We start from the raw sequence: 20,123 nt of genomic DNA, 5'->3' as shown, positions 1-20,123 counted from the left end.
ATTGAATCAAATACTCAAAGGTGTGAAAATAAAATAGCAGTCTCAATCTCCTGAACTACAAAAGTTTAAGAGATTTAATGAATTCTTGAATGTTACATCTAATTGTGAGTGACCACAGTCTCTTGGACCCATGTTGTTCAAGAGATCGGGGGTGAATAAAATAGACAGAGAAGCAGTCATAGATAGGCATAGAATAGAAGCACAAACTCTCTCTGCCTTTTCAATCTCAAGTCAAAATACTTTCAAAGCAGAACAAAATCCCTCAAAACTTCCATTTGCATATTTAACCCAAAATCTCTCTCTCTCTCTCTCTCTCTCTCTCTCTCTCTCTCTCCATTACACATAGCACTGCCATAGAAGACCACAGGCAGTAAGCAGCAATGGATCCACCACCTCTCCCACCTCTTCCCACCACAATCACCACCACAGCCATGGCAGCCACCAGCATGCAACCCAACTACCCTGACTCAGTTGACTCGTCCCCAAGGTCTCGAAATGTCGACGCATGGGATGAGCCTCTCCCCCAAATCCCAGGCGCCAAGCTTCGCCTCATGTGCAGCTATGGCGGCCACATCATCCCCCGCCCGCACGACAAGTCGCTCTGCTACGTCGGCGGCGAAACCCGCATTGTACTAACCGAACGCAGCTCCTCACTCTCCGACCTCTGCTCCCGCCTCTCCCGGACCCTCCTCCATGGCCGGCCTTTCTCTCTCAAGTACCAGCTACCAAGCGAAGACCTTGACTCACTCATCTCAGTCACCACCGACGAAGATCTCGACAACATGATCGAAGAATACGACCGCACGGCTTCCACCTCTCCTTTGAAGCCTTCGCGGCTCCGATTGTTTCTCTTCTTTGCCAAGCCTGAAACTGCTGCGTCCATGGGGGCTTTGCTTGATGATGCAAAGTCCGAGTCTTGGTTCGTCGATGCGCTTAATGGGTCGGGTCTTATTCCCAGAAATCTCTCGGACTCGGCCACCATGGATTGCTTGTTGACTGGGAGTGAGAATTCTTGTAACGATTTGGAGGCTCAAGGTGACTTCTTTGGTGACAACAACAAACAGGGTATTAATGATGTGATGAAGAATGTTAATAATGTAGTACATGATGTGCATTCGATCAATCAAGAGTCACCCTTTGTGGAGAATAGTAGTTCGTCTTTTGGGTCGTCTACTTCATCGCCTTGCTTGTCTAATTTGCCTTCGATTCGGGTTCGTATGGATGACAATGGGGCTAGAGTGATGCAGAATGGTCACAAGGCTATTGGGATAGAGGAACAGTTTGCTCAAATGAGTACTGGTTTTGCTGCTGCTGCACCATCATTGGCTGCTAATTCTGGGGCTTTGCCGCCATCTGGTACTCAGATGATGAATGCTATGCCTTTTTCTGGAGAAAATGTGAACAGGGTCATCTCATCAGATGATGAGAGATCGTCGGATCAGAGTGTGCCAGTTGGGTTTCGTAAGCCTCCTCTGCCATTACCTTTGCAGCCTTTGCAAGTTAATAAGGCTGCTGGTGGTGGTGGAGGAGGTTATAGTTTGCCTTCACCCGATTCAGTTGCAAGGTACGTACTTCTCTCTTTTTATCAGATATTTGTTTTAGGTAAAGATAATAGCTTCTATTTCAAAGTAAATGCCGTGGCACACACAGAGATGGATTCTATGTATTCTTAAGCTGAAACAGGCCAATTTAATCTTGCTACTTTTGTTCAATGAGTATGAAGAGATGTGCTTCTCTACTTTTAGGTGTAGGGGTTGATGAGAGATTTTACTTTAACAGAGAAAAGTTAGGAGCCAACCAGTTTTCTAATTTTTGTTTTTAGAGTTTGGAAATAATAGTTGGGTAAATGGTTATATGGTTTGTCCCAATTGTCCAGTGATAGTAGTATTGCATCTGCAAACTCGCTCTCCAAACCAATGTACTACCAAGAGCAGATCCAAGTTGCATCTAGGGAAAACACCAGAGGTCCTGTTAGTCCAAATACAAACAGCGATGCTTCCGATCTGGGTTCCCAAAGCCAAGTTCAACAAGTTCAGGATTCAGGGTACACCATGCCTCCACAATCTGATCAACAACAGCAGCAGCAACAACAACAACAACAGCAGCAGCAGCAGCAGCAACAACAACAGCAGCAGCAGCAACAACAACAATTTGTCCATGCCAACACTCATTATATGCACCACCCTGCCACAGGTCAAGCGCCAATGCAATCTTACTACACGATGTATGCTCCACCACCACAGCAACAGCTTCATCACCAGCTTGATCATCAGCAGTATCCAGTCTATTTGATGCCTGTTGGCCAGTCACAACCATACAACATGCCTTTGCAACCTAACATGGCTGATACCACTGCTGTGGCCTCAAGCCGCTTAACATCCCAAAATCCTGCCTCCGCTGTTTACAAGGATAGTATTCCACCCATTTATCCCACAAAGACAACTTCACCTACTATGCCTGAAATGTCTGCAAGCGTTTATAAAACGATTGTTCCACAAACTCCGTCATTAGTCCAAGTTCCTTCTAACCAATATCAGCAGCAATATGTGGGTTTCTCCCAAATGCATCATCATCCTTCTCAGTCCATTGCTGTACCGTCCTCTGCAACCGCTAGTTATGCTTATGAATATGCAAATCCTTCACATGAACAAGTGTTCTACACCCAGCATCCACCTGCCCCATTGCCTCCTCAATATCAAAGTATGACTCCAGCAGCGGCAGCAGCAGCTGTAGCATTATCAGATGATTCGAAACAGCAGCTACCTACATACTCAGCAGCAGATCAAAACCACACAACCATAAGTCACTAGGCAAGACAAAAAAACATTTTGGTGGTATAAAGTTGGAAGTTTTAAATTTCATATTAGTGTTCTCTTCTTTAATTGATGGTTATATTATAGACATTGCTTCGATGCATAGGATTTTATAATAAGGGAATATATTTTCTTCTTCTGTCTTCTTTATGGTTCATGGATTAGAAGTTCTGCCTTATTTTGTATGAATCTGTGTCAGTCATATTGAATAAAGATATGTATATAGCTGTGGGAAAATGAGATTCATGTTAGTGACTACTTGTAGAAAGCACTTCGCTCTACTGATTTCACTAGGTATTTCCTAAAACGTGCCATGTTAACTGCCCTTGCAATTGGCAATTGGCAAAAAAGATGGTCACTTTTGGGGCTTTCTTTGTAATTGAAAGAAATAGAATCTAAACAGCTGCTATTGGATGCAGAACAGAACAGGTAGATATATAGAAGTGGTGGATCGAGTCACGTGGTCTCCGGCATGGACGCCAGATATCTACAAATCTTTGGCATATATATGATACATCTGGGTCTGGCCATGCAATTTTATATATTAGCAAAACGTTTCTTGATCTTGCCCTTCTCTGGCTGCAGGACTAACGCAAGCAGGTTGTAATGCTGGGGCTGGCATCGTAAAGAACATAAACCTTCAGATATTTTATAAGCATCTTGTGGAATCTATCAACATGCATGATGCATGATGCATGTCCAGTCCAATATTGAGATTCTTAACCTCCTTTACTAAAAAACCAGATGCAGACAGAGCTAGCTCAATGTCCGTAAAGTCAGTACCAACCAATATAACTGAAGTTTAATTTGATCATGTAAGGTCACTATTTGATAATATAATGTATACGACATGGATACCAAAAGTAATAATATGCATGCTACTAGTACTATGCTTGCTTAGCTGTACATGATAATGTGGAAAGGTCACAAACCTCCATTATTTTTATTTGCACGTTCTGTAGATGGTATGGTATGGGAGAAGGGAGGGATAGTTTTCCGTTTTCTGGCACTGAATTTCTTATTTATTAATAATTAATAACCATGAATACTCACCCAAAAAAAAGAAGAACAAATTCAAGCAGCAAATTTGATTTATTTTTTAAATCTTTCTCCCTATTGACTCTTTTTCCTTGACCGGACAAGCTACCACACATCGCTGCATTGTAAGAAGGTATATAGTGCCATGGTAGTGTTCCACGAAAATGACAATCAGATAAAATAATCCTTAATCCAATCAGCAAGCTCTAAACCAATAAAAGTCGCCACCGGTGTGGTGGTGTTGTTTCACTCGAGTCGAGTCGAGTCGAGTGCATAACGTGCAGTGAAGCTCAATCTCAGTCAGTCAGCCCCATTTGCATTTGCCTTTTAAACCCACTCAAATCAATCTCAATGCCTTTCAGTATCGGTCTCAGAGGACCCAGACCACTCTCAACTCTCTGCAACCCGCACCACCATTCTTGATAAATTCTTTGCCAATGCACTCCCCAAACCTTCAAAGACCTCACCTTTAATGGCCGCCACCGCCACCACCTTCTCTAACCTCTCTCTCTCCCCCAAGCTCCCAACTTTTCTACTCCCCAACACGCCCTCAACAAAACCCAGGTAACTCAAGCGCCTTCACTTCTCTCTCTCTCTCTCCCTCTCTCACTTACACAAACTAACTCTGTTTTTCCATTGCAGGACCTTGAAGTTGAAGATCACCTTCTGTCTGTCCCTAAAGCAATCCAATGACCAAACTCTCACAACCCAAAACGCCGCCGTCGACAACCTCCGTGTGGTCTTCGGCGCAGGAGGCACCGGCGGCCACATATACCCTGCTGTTGCCATAGCCGATGAGCTCAAGAACACCAAACCCACCACCCAAATCCTCTTTTTAGGCTCACCCAATAGCATGGAAAGTACCGCAATACCCTCCGCCGGCTACGACTTCGACACCGTACCCACCACCAAATTACACCGCCCACTCCTCTCTCCTAAGAACATTTTCCTCCCGTATAATTTGATCAGGTCCATCATCCACAGTTACTCAAAATTGCGTGATTTTGAGCCCCATATCGTTTTTGGTACTGGTGGGTATGTATCCTTCGCTATAGGCTTGGCGGCCAAGCTGAAAGGCGCCAAGCTTGTAATCCAAGAACAGAACGCCGTTCCAGGGATAGCCAATTGGGTTCTCTCAATTTTAGCTGATGCTGTGTTTGTGGCTTTCGATTCCACCATTGATTGCTTCCCAAGAGGTAAGACCAAGTGCGTGGTTTGTGGCAATCCGGTGAGGTTGTCTTTGAAAAAGCAAGTGTCGAAGGCGGTGGCAAGGGGGCGTTTTTTTCCAAGCTCCTGTGAGATTGGGGAGTTGGAGAAGGCTAAGGTTCTTTTGGTTCTTGGAGGGTCTTTGGGTGCTAATGCTATTAACATTGCTGTGCTGAATTTATATTATCAGATGCTGTTGGAGAATGAGAACTTGTTTATTATATGGCAAACTGGGGTGGAGGCCCATAATGAGATGGAAAGTCTTGTTAAGAATCATCCACATTTGCTTTTGACACCGTAAGTGCTCTGCTATTCTGTTCTAATCTTCTAAGTAAAAGTTAAAAACTTGTAATGCCCAACTTTTGTATCCATTTTCGGTGTAATTCAAAGGGGATTACCGTGAAAGGCTTAGAATATTGTACATATTTCAGAAGCAAAAAAATAGACTTTGAAGTTTGGAAGGAGTGGGAAAGAATTTCCTACAGAAGGGTTTCATACTGAACTTAAGAAAATGTTATAGCTAATGATGCTTAGTTTATGTGACATTCATATTCAAGAATCCAAGGTAATAACTTTCTCATCATCCTGATAGGGTTCAACTCCAATAGTGGACTCAGTTTATTATATCTTCCATTTTTGGTCATAGTGTATTTGTCCATATCTTCCTTGAAGCTGATGTAACTCTGTATATTGATGTTGAAGGTTCATGCATTCGATGGATACGGCATATGCAGCTGCAGACCTTGTTGTATCTAGAGCTGGTGCAATGACTTGCTATGAGATTTTGGCAACTGGGAAGCCTTCCATTCTGGTACTTTCTGATTTTTTTTTCTATCTTAAAACATATGGCATGAGCTTTATTGTTTGATTTGCTTGATTTCTGACCTAAATGACCAAATTAACGGTCATTGTTTCTTCCTTTTTTCATGTTATATGAGATTGCCATGCATATGAAACCAATATTTCTGACCAAATTTGATCATGTTCCTAATATCCATAATAATGTTGATTGTATTGCTTAAGGGGAGAAAAATTCGTAATCACCTTTTGACTTTGTAGATACCATCACCTAATGTTGCCGAAGGTCATCAATTCAAAAATGCTTCTTTAATGGCAGACTTAGCAGGTGCAAGCGTTATAACTGAAGATGAACTTGATTCAACAACCCTTGGAAGTGCAATTGAAGAGATTTTAGGTATGTTTATTCTCTTGCCTACAGTGGGTTCTTTTTGGTGTGGTTTCTGTTGGTGTGGAAAACGGGGATCTTATGGTTTTCATTGTCATACTGATAGTAAAAACAACATAGAATCCTGAAAACGTGAGCCTTTGGAGATCTATTAGGATCCATTTCATACAGATTTCTTTTTAACCTAACTTGTGGACGAGTTCATCATGATTATTACGATAGCAGACCTTCTCGTGTTGTAATCATTTTCTTTTTTCTTTTTTGTTTGTTGCAAATATCATGTAAGCTATGTACAATAACTGATAAGAGACTGCTTGCTTGACCTTGAGTGATTCAATGAACCATGTAAACTTAAAGTTTTTCCTATTGAGGATTAGAAACACTTCCTACTGTAAAATTGTAAAGACATGCTGGGATGACACTTTGCATATGTCTCTAATACTCTTGCTCTACTTGATGTCACTCTTGATTGAAATATAACATCTGCATTCAAAATCAAAGAAATGAGACATAGGAGGAAAGAAGAGAATAGGTAAGTCAACTGAATGGGTTGCCCCTCTAGTCACTTGAAATCTTGGTATAAACATACAGTCTCTGTATTTTATTTGATGCAATGGAACTTAGAGCAATTTGAACTGTTTTAACTAGGTTGTATATGTCTCAGCTAAGATGCATGAATTTTACCAATGGTAGCGAAAGTCTACAAGAAATTATGGATTTAATTTGTTATTGATGAGTAATGTCATTTTATTATGGAGAGTGAGGATTCTTTTTTACTTCAAAAGTTCAATATTCTTAATCAATTTTATTTTTTAGGGGATGAGAGTAAAATGGCAGAGTTGTCTGAAAGGGCTCTGAAAACTGCAAATTCCAGTGCCTCTGTAGAGATTGCACAACACATACTTTCTCTAGTCAACTTATCAACATCAAAGGAGAAGTAGAATTATAGTTGGTTTATATTCTATGCTTGCCGGTAGACCTGCCTCGAAAGGTGGTTCCTCCAATTTCAGATTTGCAGTCCACCAAGATTAGTTAATTTGTTATGAACGGAAGCTTGAGCGTTTCATAGAAGTTGAGTGTCCATGAATGTAGGAAGGCTAGGTTCATAAAGTTTTCACTTTCAGCTTTACATAAATGTTTTGTCAGGTTTTCCTTGCGTTGTTAGGCACTCCATTTTATTGTCATAATTTATGTTTGCTTGTGGGGAAGATAAAAGAAAGGCAACGTGTTTGTATTATTGCCCTCTTTTTGACACGTTTTTTTGTCAGAGTTCTTCCTTCATTTGGACGAATCTTTGCAAAACTAGTTTAAAAACATTACAGAAGTAGTTGAAGTTGCTTAACTAGACTTCCTTGGTTGGTTTAGTGGTTCGTATCAAATACAGTCAACATTAAACACCCCACCCACATCATGAATGATGGACTCAAACAGACCTGGCATCCCTTGTGCTGCTATCTTTGTTGTCCTTTTTAAACTCTTGCATGATACCATACGAACAAATAAATACTATTTAAATTACATATTTAATAAATTAAACTTGCTAAGAAAAATTATTACTTTGTTTTTATGCAACTTTGTTATATTTAATTCTTTTCTGAACTGTATTTTTATTCAAGCGATCATCTAAATTAATCTAATTTACGAAGAGAGAAATTCGAACTTGAGTGCAAGAAAATAGGCTCACTGTTATAGTCAACTGATCTGATCCTCTTATGCTTACGGACTCAACTGTCATGGAATTTCCAATCCTAACCAACGCTGAGAAGATAACACAGCTAATTAATATATACCTGTTTCGTGTGGGGTCGTATCTACGCAAATTAATATTAGTGAGAAAATCAAAAACTATTTTCACCTCTCCCATCTCTCCCGCTAAAGTGGCTTGAGCGTCCCCAAAACCAAACCCCAGCCCATAAAACAAACAGAAATTCAAAAAAGAAAAGAAACGACAGCCAAATGCCGTTTCTCTCTCCGCATTCGGATATTCGTTCCCTGACCGCGCTTGGTAGTGACCGTTGGTGTTTTAGCCCAATTACATGGTCCGACCCGAAACCCGAACTATCTCGGGTCTATGCTCGTCAGAGACGGACTGCCTCAAACGGCGTTGCTTTGGATTTGAAGAAGAGAAAGGACCCGCGATTGTCCATTTGTACGGCCGATGAGCTTCACTACGCCTCTGTTCCCAAGTCCGAATGGAGCCTCGCTCTCTGGCGCTACCTTCCCTCTTCTAAGGTCCTCCTCTCTCTCTCTGTATATATGTATATATGTATGTAGGTGATGTAAGTTTGTGAATTTTTGGGTAAAAATGGTGATTGATTGATTGATGGATATACAGGCGGAGCCTAGGAATCACCCGCTGTTGCTATTGTCAGGACTTGCCACAAATGCTATTGGATACGATCTCTCTCCTGAGGTGTGATATTAAAAGATTCATTTTTCATCATTATTTTGCTCTGCAACATATGTATATACAAGCAATTTGAAGTATTGAAAATTGAAAACCCACAGGTTAGGACTTTTGCGGGGAAATCTAAGCCTCTGTTTCGTCATTGCCATACATAACAAACTTCATTTATGTAAAGTAGCATTTCTCAGTTGGTACCGTATATGATATATAAGACTACTGATGGTAATGCATGGAACTGTTTGTCTTTTAGTCCTCGTTTGCACGCTACATGTCTGCCCAAGGATATGATACATGGATTCTGGAAGTCAGAGGTTCTGGGTTGAGCACATATGGTATGGACTTAGGGGAGGTGAAGCAGTCTCTCAATGCCATGTCCAAGCAGACAAGGTCTTCAGTTAAGCACGAAAGAAAGAGCGGTGCTTCTGCTAATTCTGAAATATCTCTGAATGGGACATATAATATGGTGTCTAAATCTGATGAATTGCAATTAGTGACAAACTCAATGGAGACTTTTACGCATTTACCTGAGAGGTTATCAGGCTTTCTAAATGAAGGTTGGTCAAGGAAGTGATGATTTTGATCAAACAACTAAATTTAAGTCTGCTCATTTATCTTGTATGCTTTAATTCAAATTGGGGATTTTGCAGGTTTGTTAGAAGCAGGTCAAAACTCTTCCATTGCTACCCAAATTAGGGATTTAAGTCAAAGGCTTTCAAATATCATTGGAGAGGGTCCACGAGCAGTTCCGACAAGGTTTGTGGACTTCCAAGAGCGCTTTTCTACTACGTTAGAAGATTTCCAGAAACAACTTGACCTAATTGTAAAGTTTGACTGGGACTTTGATCACTACTTGGAAGAGGATCTGCCTGTTGCGGTGAGGTGACATCCCTTTGGGCCATGTTTGGTGACTATTATTTGATTGGATTGGATACTCCCTATATTTAAAGCATATTTAAGAAAGAAATGAAATTTTTTTTGACCAAGTTGAAGGTAGAAGATGGATTACTCATGAAGAAAACTTATCCCATTTAATCCCCACAAAATGGTAGGATAACAACATCTTATAACTAAACCCTCTTAATCCCCCCAACATGGAAAGTCATTCACCCATACCTTCATTTCTTCCTTCAATATACCTTAGATTTAGTGACTTATCCAATCCAATCCAATACTACTCACAAAACATGGCCTTAATGTACTTGACTTCATCCTTGACATTTTATCATGTATTATTTAGAAAAAATTTAGTGTTCTCAATAGGAATCACAATTTGCACCACTGATGGCATGTGCGTGCTTGCATGTGCGGGTGTGTGTGATTGCAAGAGATTTCAATACTTTGATAGAGTGGTTATCTCAAATTTCAATTATGTCATCTTAGATGGAGTATATAAGAACTCAATGCAAACCAAAGGATGGCAAGCTCCTTGCTATTGGTCACTCGATGGGGGGTATCTTGCTATATGCCATGCTCTCAAAGTGCTGTAAGTTGCGAAGCTAAACTTTCTCCAACTTGAGGCCCAAAAAACATGTCTTCAACTTTTTAACTTCATTTGCATGTTTCTCACATGGAACAATCAATGAACTTTCCTTTTCATTATTGTTTAAAAGATTATTACAATGTCCCTTCTTGTACACTAAAATTACTACTTTTCTCTTTAGCTTTTCAAGGACGAGATTCTGGGTTGGCATCAGTTGCTACTTTGGGATCATCACTTGACTACACGCAGTCAAGATCATCACTTAAGTTATTTTTACCTCTGGCAAGTTATATGAAAGACGAATCTCTTACCATTCACTATGATAGCTGCATGCTTGTGGAACAAAAATATGATGAGGATACTTTATCTTACTGTTGTATTCAGGCAGACCCTGCACAGGTTCTAAATGTTCCTGTTCCGTTTGGCGCATTAGTTGCTGCTGTGCATCATCTTGCAACTCGAACTCATGTTTTGTCTTGGTTGAAGCCTCAAATTTCTGCTCAAGACTTGCAACCAGAGTTGTACGAAAAGCTTGTTTTAAACAACTTTTGTAAGTCAACATACACTGACATATTGCTGAGTATATGCTTCCGAGCATTCAGAACTGCATTGGTAAAAAATGCTTATAATTGATTGGTCATTCATATTAATGATTGGATGATCAGAAACAACCTTCACGAGCTCTGCTAAGCATGGCAGTATACACTTTGATGGCAAAATAGGTAGGCTTATATTGGCTCAAATTGCCATATACCCAATAACAGGGTGAGCTAGCTGCGCAGCTGCAATTTGTGGATCCTATCAGAAAACCACTTGGGTTTCTTGTACTTATGTTCACTTGTTCAATGGTCTTTCCTTTCTGCCCAATCTATGAGCTGTTTAGAATTTTTCTTTTTAGCTAATGTCAACAATACTAATTAATCTCTCGTTGGACTTGTTTTGCCATGATGTTGTACTGTCAGCATTTCTATAATTTTGGACCAGCATGTAATTGTCCATGTGATCATATTCTGCAGGTACCGTGCCTACTAAGCTTCTCTTGCAGCTAGCAACAGCCTTCCAGGAGGGTGGTCTATGTGACAGGAGTCGAACTTTCTTTTACAAGGATCACCTATGCAACAGCAATGTCCCTATATTAGCCCTTGGAGGAGATCAAGACCTAATATGTCCTCTTGAAGCTATTTATGGTAGAATTTTAATTCATTTGATCCTGCTGTCTTTAATAGACTCAATCATGTAAACTAATTTCCTCTTTTCTTCCCCCTCCATATCATCGATGGGCATGACAGAAACAGTGAAGATCATTCCTGAGAAATTGGTTACTTTCAAAGTTCTTGGAGAAGCCGGTGGTCCTCATTATGCCCACTACGATTTAGTAGGAGGTCGCTTGGTACGAGTGATATGCCCCTTTATTCATTGGAAGATAGATTTCTAATCTAGTTACACCATTTTGATTAATTAATTTTGTATTATCGATGTGTTGCTTGACGGTTGTTCCTTTTTCTTTTTTTTCACGTGCCATATTTAATGCAGGCAGTAGAGACAGTGTATCCACTCATTATTGAATTTCTCAATCGCCATGACAGGACCTGATTTCTTCATCTTATATTCTGTATGTGACCCGAAGGTCCTGAAGCTTTAAGCGCTTTGTTTTGTTCCAAAAGAGAAGGCATCCAAATGAAGATACCTCCAAAAAGAAATTAAAATCATGGCCGATGTGCATGGCATGCGAGGGGTAGGCCTTCGCTTGTGCAAGTATGTTATATATCATGTTTCGTTATGTACATAGTTGTAAAGGAAATGCCGTATACGAACAGAGCCAAAATGAAACTTTAAAAGTTGGTGTTGAAAGATGCAAGTTACGAGTAGATGTTAGTTCTTAGAATGCTTGCAGTTTTACCATTAGAATATGCTTCCCTATGGCAAAGAGAACTCTTTTTTGAGAAAAAAAGCGATATTAATTATTCAAAGCAAAACGAGTACAGAACAGGGCAAAGAGAACTTATAAGCAAGCTTCTCTCAAAAAAAGAACTTACAAGCAAGCTTTCCTGAGGCTGCTTTTCATCGATGGAAAATTTTGCAGATGACTTGGGAATTTTCCGAAACCCCAAAAAACAAACTGATATTATCATTTGTATTGGGAAAAACAATGATTTGTGTCGAGATAAACTTCTTTCCAAACCACACAGTAGGAAGGAAACATAGCATCCCATTCCATCAGAAAACTAATTATTTTATGTGCGTAACAGATTCTGGATAATTTGTGCTACTAAAACAAGTTTAGTTCCACCGCATGCCAAAACCTTAATCGTAATACGCAGTAGTGAATTCTTCGACACCGCAAGTAAGCCCGATGAATTTCTTAAAATCATGATTCATGAGCCATACTTCCGTTTGAAACCAGCAGAACCATTTCCAATTTCCATTTTTGGGGTATATGGCTTTACTGCATTGATATTTCACCCACAAATCGTATAAACAAACAACGCGTTCACTGTATGGTAACACCATTATATTGCATTTCAAGCAATCTATAAATTCATAGGCAGGAAAAACCACATAACAAGTAAATTATAAGAAACATTTTTGAGATTGTAGTTATAATTCATAGGCACTATTCAATTCCATAACACTGAACACCAAAATACAAAGAGGCTCAAGATTTCAAAATAAGCAAATAAAGTTGAACCTTCAAACCAAAGAATGAATACTTGCTCATGTATTGAAGCAGATGAAATCTATACACCAAGGGAGAAAGGCAATGAAAGGATACTAAGAGTTCACAAGTCTTAGCATCTAGATATTGCTTCAACCTTACAAAAAGGGCAAGTATTCTTTTGTGCAAGCCACTGTTTTATACATTGTAAGTGGAAGTTATGTCCACAATGCAGGCTGCCCAGATCATCTGCTACTTCATACTCCTCCTATCAGCATTGAGAATTTCAAAATAAGAAAATAAAGATCTGAAAAGGGATGAAGAATTCAAAGTAATAAGTTACAAACTCACTTGACAAATGATGCATTTCCTATCAACTTGCCCCAATGAATGTGGTGACAGATCACTCAACATTGAAAGCTTAATTTTTCGAAGGCAGCAGCTTATTTCATGTTCTTTTAATCCAGTACTCACATGACCAATTCTATCACCTAACTCGAGCAGCTCCTGTTATCCGCAAATGAGAAAACAAAAACTATGAAAGCATGTAGATAAGAAATGCAGGCATTACCAACTTTAGGTAGCCAAGAACATATTCAAATTTCAAGAAAAAAAATCGAATTGGTTTGCGAACAATTACCTCATATGACATGTTATCAACATCAAGTCTCCAGTCCCTAAATCGATCAAGTCTTCCACCCATTAGAAGACTACTTTGAAACAGCATAATCTGCAACCAACAGAGCGTCAAGCATACCGACTGTAAATCTGAAATTTAACAAAATTCCTAAACTCCATTTATGTAATGAAATATCCCTCAGACATCAATGCTGCAAGTTGAATAGATTGCTTGCCACACCAAAGCTAGGAAAGCAGAGTTTTTATATTGAACAGTGGCATAGTGTTTACTAAAACAATTTTTATTACCAAACCAAATCAAGTGAGAGACAGAGTGAGCAAGAGCAAGAGTAAAAAGCACCTCTGCAAGGCCTTCAGGGGATGGATGCCGAACATGCCGATAACACCTACCTCCAAAGACCTCTGATTCAGGACGGCTCGTGACAAAATCAGGTTCAGAATCCAGAAACGAGACAGTTTCTGGGCTCACAGTTCGCCTTGCTAAACAAGGACGCTGCAAACAAAATTGATCAACAAAGTAGGTTAATTAAAACAAACCCAACGTGGAGCACATTATACAAGCGGATAAAATATGTTGATATCTTATTTCAGTGTCATATATTCAATAGGAAATTTTATAAATAAATAAAAAGACTAGTACATTCAACAGAGAAGATAATAGAATTTCCAACCCTAACCAACGCTGAGAAGATTAACAAAGCTAATTAATATATATCCTGTTTCGTGTGGGGTCCTAAACTTGGAGATAACGAGTCGTATCTACGCAAATTAATAAGTGCACTTATTAGTGAGAAAATCAAAAACTATAATTCAAGGCAACTTTTGAGTACCCAATAAACTGAAACCCACTATGGAACGAATGAAGTGAAAACTAAAAAGGCCCACAAAAGTTAGAAATATTAGGAGAAAATTCATGACCCATGAAACACAAAACAAAACAGTAAATTTAAGATTTTCGGCTTAAATACAATCCTAGTATTGAATTGATGCATCAAAGTTGACAGATACAAACATAAACTTCAGCCAACAATCAAAAGAAGCATATCCTCATCAAGCACCAAATAGCCGCAAAACCCTCAACCATGTTCCACAATAACAAAGAAACTGCCAAAAACCTAGTAATCCCACCGATAAAATTAAAAAATTCGAGTTAAAGCGCAACATAGAAATGGCACAAATTCAAAGCATTCCCAGCCATAGAACAAATATATTAATAGCAAAATCAAAACTTACCTCCCTGTGGCTGCTCAGTTTATCCCCATCAATCTTGCCTCTACCAGAGACATTCCTCCTAGCCACAACACAATCCACAGAACCAGCAGTTTCTGCTGAGAACCCAATTCCAGGACCGCACCAGACATCTTGAAAATCCATACAAGTTGCAGAATTTAAACCAAAGCTAGGCCCATCAACCGCTCCTTGGTGCTGGGTCTTATCCTTGTATTCATTCTTGTCATTGCTTGTATTGTTCTTGGTGTTGATATTCTTCTTTTGTTTTTTCTTCTTTACCTTCTTTCCTTGCCAATCAGCGGAGTTCCGAATCACTGCTGGAACTGAGACTTGTTGTGAGGCAGAGGCTGCACAACCCAAGCCTCTGAATGTTGATGAGGAAAAGTTTGTCTTTTTCTTGTTGTTGAGGCTTGTGGGTAAGGTTTCGTTGGTGTTGGTGGTGAAGCTGGAGAGGAGGAGAGAGGAGATGGTGGATTTGCATCGAGTAGATTGGATAATGGAGGGAGTTGGATCTGTATCCGAAATGGGTGGGCTGAATTGGCTTCTGGGTCTTCTCCATTTGATGTGCTCTGCCACTGTTGTTGAGCTCTCCGTGACAACAGGCATGGTGCCTAGAGAGAAAAACGAAGTAATTGGTTTGGTTTGATTTGGTTTGGTTTGGTTTGGTTTGGAGAGAAAGAATAATGAAATGCCAAGGAAATTGAGTGAAGTTTAGAGACGGTGATAGAGGGGGAGACTATTTTAGTGGAGAGAGAGAATATAGAATAGATATTTGATTTTACTTTTTCAGTTTTTTATATATATATAATTTGGATTTGTTTAGAGAGAGATGAGTTTTTTTAAATCGTGGAAGTGCTTCTTTTTATGGGTTGGTTAGGTGGGTTATGCTTTGTCTTCTTGTTGGAGTAAGGAGGGTATATGCCAATGCCATCAAACACTGCAGACAAAGAGGCTCTGGGAATCTCAGTAAATTGCAACTTTTGCTTTCTTTTCTTTTGCTTTTTGAGCCAGCTGCGGATGCTTACTTATCAGAACCCAAAAATAAAACGGGTCAGTTTGTGCATAGAAACCCAAAACGAAAGACGAAATGGTATTTGAATTTTAATGGATCTGTGTCTCCTTGTGCAGTGGTTTGAGGCTTGGGGACAGACACAGCAGAAAATGTAGTCTCTACACATATGTCAGTCACATCCGTGGTTACTGTGGCCAGCATTTGAAAGGGTCCCACTGAGAAATCACAAGGTCAAAATTCATCCCTTCACTTCACTTTACACCAAGGATTACATATTTTCTTAATAATATCCAGGCTTGTCATGTAGCACAGAGTTTAGTCTTTAAGGCCAAAATAGTTGCAATCATGTGAGAGAAGGCCCAGCTTTGACTGAAAGCTTGAGCTTGAAGGGATGTTTTCAATTTTCAGTGTCAAGCATCCAGTTCATAATCATGGTGACTAATAATCATATATTAATATCACCCTCCTCAGTTCTCATTTGTTTATTATATGTGCTGTAAATGAGGATGTTCAGTCTGGAAATTGACTCAGATGTCTATTCAACTTACGTATCACATGAAAAACGCAACACTGCATTTACCAAACTCGCCCCTGCAATCTACTGAATTTTCTGTTTAGTTTTCTTTTCTTTTTTTTTTCTTTTTGTTGCTTTCCATTACATTTACATGTAAATTATAGTGCTGTTTTATGTACTTTAAAATGGCTCTTCCATGAAAAAAGAAAATGATTCAAACTTCCACACTAGGAGTGGCTAATGAAATGTGTCACTGAAGAGGTAGAGAGGTCATCCATGGGATGGTTGGTTGACAGCTTCTTCAAGGATCAAAAGAAAAGAGACACCAATAACATAACATGTGTATTATTGAATCAACATTGAAAATAAGTATGTGTACAAGTAGAACATTCTGACAGGAGGGACTGAGGAAGCAAGCAAAACAAAGCAACCAAATCAATCAAGTAAGCCAACCAATGAGAATGAGATCTTAATATGCCTTCAACTTTCTACATCCCAAAAGAGCATTCTATTGAAATAGTCTATTATAATTCTGGGTCGTCAAAACTTCTCTTCCCAACTGGATTTGCTTTAACTGCACTTATCACTTATCACAGTTTTCATCGCTGCCCAGGAGCCATGTACTTGCATTTATTTATTAGAAAGAATGTTGAGTGGACTGTGGAGGGATCCCTAAGCAATATTTAAGTCCATTCTCTTTTTTCTTTTTAATAATTTCTAATGAATCTTGGAATTAAAAGTTCAGACCGTGAGTTCACCGGTTATAATTTATAAATACAATAGTTTAGAAAGTCTATTGCAAATTCTCTAATGTCTTTAATTTTTCATCCTCTGTTGCTGCAATATCTTAATTAAATTAATTAATTAGTCAATATGGTCATTGATTTTTATTGGCATTGTCTGGCTGGCATTCTAAAACAATTCAAGGCGTCTGTCTGTCTGTCTAATTTTCCTGGTTTTTATTTTTGTTTGCATTCATCAACTCAACAGTGCTGATTATACAATTGCAAATGAAAAAGCAATGAAATGAGGCTTACCATTTGTCAAGCATTTCGCCACAAATTACGGGTTAAAGGTTTTGCTTTCATTATTTTGCCTTTGGTTTGGGACAGACAATATTAAGCTTTTCACAGTTATTCCTTGCAATTTGAAAAGGAGATTAAAATAATAATAATCATTCTTCTGTCTTTATTTAATCATGATTATACATAAAAATTGTGACAATCCTATCTTCTTTCACGATCTGTCTTAAGAAAAGTAGAATATTTTAAGCAAAAAACTTCTACTTATTTGTGTAATTGCTTGCAAACCATTCCCATTCAGCAAATTCAAACACTTTTTAGAAATAAAATAAAAAATATATTAAATATCTTGCATTATATTATTTTTCCACATTGAAAAACGGTGGGGTTTGCTTGCTGAGCAGAGTAAAGTAAATAATACTAAAACAAAAGCACAAGACAAGAGTAGAAGCAAAGAAAAGTCAATTGTCAAAGTAGTAATCGGCTTTTAAGGAAGAGAAAAAGCACAGTCCTCCTCACTCATCTCATCACATCACATCACTGCTTGCTTTGCTTTTTTGATTGGTGATTACGCGCATATCTATATTAATGAATTATTTATTTATTTATTATAAACCATTTAAATTGTGGTGTAGTTGCTAGTTCAATTAGAAAACAATAAAAATTTGTTAACTATCTAATTCACTTCTAAGAGAATGATTATCATAGACAATTGCTTATTACGCATGTAGATTGAACATGCATCATCCTATACATTTTGTTGTTGCTAATTCCCGAATAATTGATAATTCCTGCTTAATGTCCCTCACTACCTTTTAATATTAAGATGATGTCTTTGTCATGTGAATTAAAATAGATGATAGTGAGCTCATGCCATATTCATTACAAGATATTAAACTAGAAAATTCGCATAGACTTTTTTTTTTTTTTTTAATCGTGATAAAGACTCGAGAGTTGAGAATTTTTTGGGAACAAAGAGGGCGCATACATTTTGGGGACATAGGATTTGGACTCGGAAAATATACGCGCTACAAATGAGGTGTATGTGTTGAGAAAAATGGAATATGTGCCCAATTTTACCTACAAATAAGAAACATAAGCCCAATATCATGACCCAACTCTCCTTTCCCACTCCCACTTAATTTGGGCCTGGGTTCAATCCGCCGATAAAATCAGCATTTACCCGTTTAAACCCTACGCGCGCAGAGCCAAAAGAAGCAAAAACCCTAGGAAGAAAAACGATGAAACGACTTCAGCTTAGAAATCTGTGTCTCTACGCTCGTACTCGTCTTCTCTCTCCTTCCTGCTACAATCCGGGATCCCAACTCGCTCCACTCGCTGCTTCGACTCGGCCCAGACTTCGCTTCTACTCGACTGAGTCTTCATCGCACAACCAAGAGGAGGATGTCGGTAACGAAGGTATGAAAATGTTGTAAGAAATATAAATTTGGGGTTTCGGTCGGTTGCAGGCTCTTCTTGGTTGCTCAGAACTTGTTATCTGCATTTTTCTATGAAAATTGGTTTGGGAAAAAAATGACAACTGCATCCTGTTTGATTCAGTTCAGCTGCTGTTTATTGCTTTGTGTTTTGATCACTTGCAGTATGCATCATTCATGGCATTGGCATGGCTTCCAAAACAGTTGGAATTTGTTGATTTGTGGGATTGTTAGGGTTGAGGGGTTGATTTTGATTATTTGGGGGGTTTATGATTTTGAATCTGCAATGTGATGTTTGTATGTTTTGGTTTCAGAGCTGAAAATGCAAATTGACAAGTATTTTCGAGGGGATGAGGAGGCCATACCATCAATCTTTGAAGCAATTTTGAAGAGGAAGTTGACGGGGAAGCATGAAGAGGATGATAAAAAGCTCATGGAAGAAATTCCCGGGAAGAGGCAGGAGGAGCCACTGAGTGACATAGATGACGAACAAGAGACTAAATCTGATTTTGATGAAGGCTCTGACAGTGATCGGTGATGAAAGCCAAATCCACGCTATTTCGCTAAAACAAACACGGAGATTACTTCAAAAACATAAAAAACATTGTGCAGAGCTCACAGGCCTTGTAACAAACAAGCTCTCTAGTTTCAAATAGAAGCAGTTAATTTCTATCTAGATAGTCAGCCAGTCCTACACCCCTCAACGCTGTTAGAAACGGTATAAATGTAAGCAAAACTTATTCAATTGCACGAACGAAAAGTTATTCAGTTCATGCCTTGTCTGTTTGTTCATGTGTTTGTGGATGCGGATGTTTCCTTCATGTGGTGGTGGGTGGGTGGAAGAAGTTCAAGGGCTTTACTAATGCAGAAGAAAGTGACCCTAAACCCATTGACGTTAAGCTTAGCATTTTGTTGTGTGTGCTGTGCATTCAGAAAAGCCGACTTGAATGTTTCCCATTCTCGTTCTTGATTTAGTGTGAAGAATGAAGAGGGTCAATTATTAGCGTGCTCCTCTTTGCTTACTGTATATTCCAAAATTACTTTATTCATACCTTTAAATGCTCTCCGAAATAGTAGTGTGCGAATGATCGATTCGAACCCTCCAGTTGGGAGTATTTGGATTAAAATTGCATTTTCAGGAAGGAAAAGGATGAATGTTGGCGAGGCCAGCATCTCCCTGAACTCCCATTAACAGATGAGTAGAATTCACAACTTGAGCAATTTTTGACATGTTCTTGTCAGCCTCTACAACAGTTGCCTTGTAGCCAAAGTTTGTAGCCATTTTAACGAGGCTTTTTCTCTTGGATTCGGGAGAGCGACCATCTCTGGTTCTGATTGCATTAGCTCTGTTTTAGTGAATCAGTGTTTCTTAACAACTCTCTCAAGATGAAAGAATAAAAACCGAGTGAGGACGACTTGTAAAACTGCTGAGAGAGAGCTTTTTGTTCGCTCTACTGTTGCAGCATCTCACTTCAACCCAACAC

General features: G+C 39.1%; 5 protein-coding genes across 6 annotated transcripts; 4 read left to right on the top strand and 1 right to left on the bottom strand.

Moving 5' to 3' along the window:
* On the top strand, positions 144-2,998 carry LOC18776021 (probable serine/threonine-protein kinase yakA). The gene is made up of 2 exons (XM_020564853.1): positions 144-1,564; positions 1,877-2,998. The coding sequence occupies exons 1-2, from the start codon at positions 381-383 to the stop codon at positions 2,808-2,810; spliced, it is 2,118 nt and encodes a 705-aa protein (XP_020420442.1). The 5' UTR covers positions 144-380; the 3' UTR covers positions 2,811-2,998.
* On the top strand, positions 4,011-7,584 carry LOC18776795 (UDP-N-acetylglucosamine--N-acetylmuramyl-(pentapeptide) pyrophosphoryl-undecaprenol N-acetylglucosamine transferase). 2 transcript variants are annotated; one of them, XM_007209085.2, is made up of 5 exons: positions 4,013-4,415; positions 4,494-5,354; positions 5,760-5,868; positions 6,117-6,252; positions 7,060-7,584. In XM_007209085.2, the coding sequence occupies exons 1-5, from the start codon at positions 4,324-4,326 to the stop codon at positions 7,182-7,184; spliced, it is 1,323 nt and encodes a 440-aa protein (XP_007209147.1). In that variant the 5' UTR covers positions 4,013-4,323; the 3' UTR covers positions 7,185-7,584. The 2 variants fall into 2 exon arrangements, with proteins under 2 accessions (XP_020419744.1, XP_007209147.1); XM_020564155.1 differs by lacking the exon at positions 7,060-7,584 and having other exon boundaries at positions 4,011-4,415; positions 6,175-6,252.
* On the top strand, positions 7,668-12,012 carry LOC18776116. The gene is made up of 10 exons (XM_020564154.1): positions 7,668-8,475; positions 8,579-8,656; positions 8,901-9,204; positions 9,298-9,524; positions 10,031-10,133; positions 10,312-10,412; positions 10,515-10,680; positions 11,147-11,317; positions 11,420-11,520; positions 11,664-12,012. Exons 1-10 carry the CDS (start codon positions 8,200-8,202, stop codon positions 11,721-11,723), a joined length of 1,587 nt encoding a protein of 528 aa, XP_020419743.1. The 5' UTR covers positions 7,668-8,199; the 3' UTR covers positions 11,724-12,012.
* LOC18775814 lies at positions 12,675-15,611 on the bottom strand. The gene is made up of 5 exons (XM_007209184.2): positions 14,659-15,611; positions 13,766-13,918; positions 13,427-13,516; positions 13,138-13,293; positions 12,675-13,054 (listed from the first exon to the last, which is right to left on the bottom strand). The coding sequence occupies exons 1-5, from the start codon at positions 15,259-15,261 to the stop codon at positions 12,920-12,922; spliced, it is 1,137 nt and encodes a 378-aa protein (XP_007209246.1). The 5' UTR covers positions 15,262-15,611; the 3' UTR covers positions 12,675-12,919.
* LOC18776052 lies at positions 18,103-19,639 on the top strand. The gene is made up of 2 exons (XM_007208876.2): positions 18,103-18,622; positions 18,954-19,639. The coding sequence occupies exons 1-2, from the start codon at positions 18,445-18,447 to the stop codon at positions 19,175-19,177; spliced, it is 402 nt and encodes a 133-aa protein (XP_007208938.1). The 5' UTR covers positions 18,103-18,444; the 3' UTR covers positions 19,178-19,639.

Source organism: Prunus persica, chromosome G5, assembly GCF_000346465.2.
Source record: "Prunus persica cultivar Lovell chromosome G5, Prunus_persica_NCBIv2, whole genome shotgun sequence".
In the NCBI taxonomy this organism is placed as follows: domain Eukaryota; kingdom Viridiplantae; phylum Streptophyta; class Magnoliopsida; order Rosales; family Rosaceae; genus Prunus; species Prunus persica.
This window is presented reverse-complemented; position numbering and strand designations above follow the sequence as displayed.

What these genes read in the sequence shown, in the direction of transcription:
- LOC18776021 (XM_020564853.1), top strand. Translation starts at nt 381, where the DNA reads ATGGATCCACCACCTCTCCCACCTCTTCCCACCACAATCACCACCACA. An exon ending in TCACCCGATTCAGTTGCAAG is followed by an intron (nt 1,565 to 1,876) that starts GTACGTACTTCT and finishes CCAATTGTCCAG; the next exon opens with TGATAGTAGTATTGCATCTG.
- LOC18776795 (XM_007209085.2), top strand. Translation starts at nt 4,324, where the DNA reads ATGGCCGCCACCGCCACCACCTTCTCTAACCTCTCTCTCTCCCCCAAG. An exon ending in ACGCCCTCAACAAAACCCAG is followed by an intron (nt 4,416 to 4,493) that starts GTAACTCAAGCG and finishes TTTCCATTGCAG; the next exon opens with GACCTTGAAGTTGAAGATCA. An exon ending in TGCAATTGAAGAGATTTTAG is followed by an intron (nt 6,253 to 7,059) that starts GTATGTTTATTC and finishes TTTATTTTTTAG; the next exon opens with GGGATGAGAGTAAAATGGCA.
- LOC18776116 (XM_020564154.1), top strand. Translation starts at nt 8,200, where the DNA reads ATGCCGTTTCTCTCTCCGCATTCGGATATTCGTTCCCTGACCGCGCTT. An exon ending in GCTACCTTCCCTCTTCTAAG is followed by an intron (nt 8,476 to 8,578) that starts GTCCTCCTCTCT and finishes ATGGATATACAG; the next exon opens with GCGGAGCCTAGGAATCACCC. An exon ending in TTAAGTTATTTTTACCTCTG is followed by an intron (nt 10,413 to 10,514) that starts GCAAGTTATATG and finishes TGTTGTATTCAG; the next exon opens with GCAGACCCTGCACAGGTTCT.
- LOC18775814 (XM_007209184.2), bottom strand. Translation starts at nt 15,261, where the DNA reads ATGCCTGTTGTCACGGAGAGCTCAACAACAGTGGCAGAGCACATCAAA. An exon ending in AACTGAGCAGCCACAGGGAG is followed by an intron (nt 13,919 to 14,658) that starts GTAAGTTTTGAT and finishes TTTTGTTTGCAG; the next exon opens with CGTCCTTGTTTAGCAAGGCG. An exon ending in TTGATAACATGTCATATGAG is followed by an intron (nt 13,294 to 13,426) that starts GTAATTGTTCGC and finishes TGCGGATAACAG; the next exon opens with GAGCTGCTCGAGTTAGGTGA.
- LOC18776052 (XM_007208876.2), top strand. Translation starts at nt 18,445, where the DNA reads ATGAAACGACTTCAGCTTAGAAATCTGTGTCTCTACGCTCGTACTCGT. An exon ending in GGAGGATGTCGGTAACGAAG is followed by an intron (nt 18,623 to 18,953) that starts GTATGAAAATGT and finishes TTTTGGTTTCAG; the next exon opens with AGCTGAAAATGCAAATTGAC.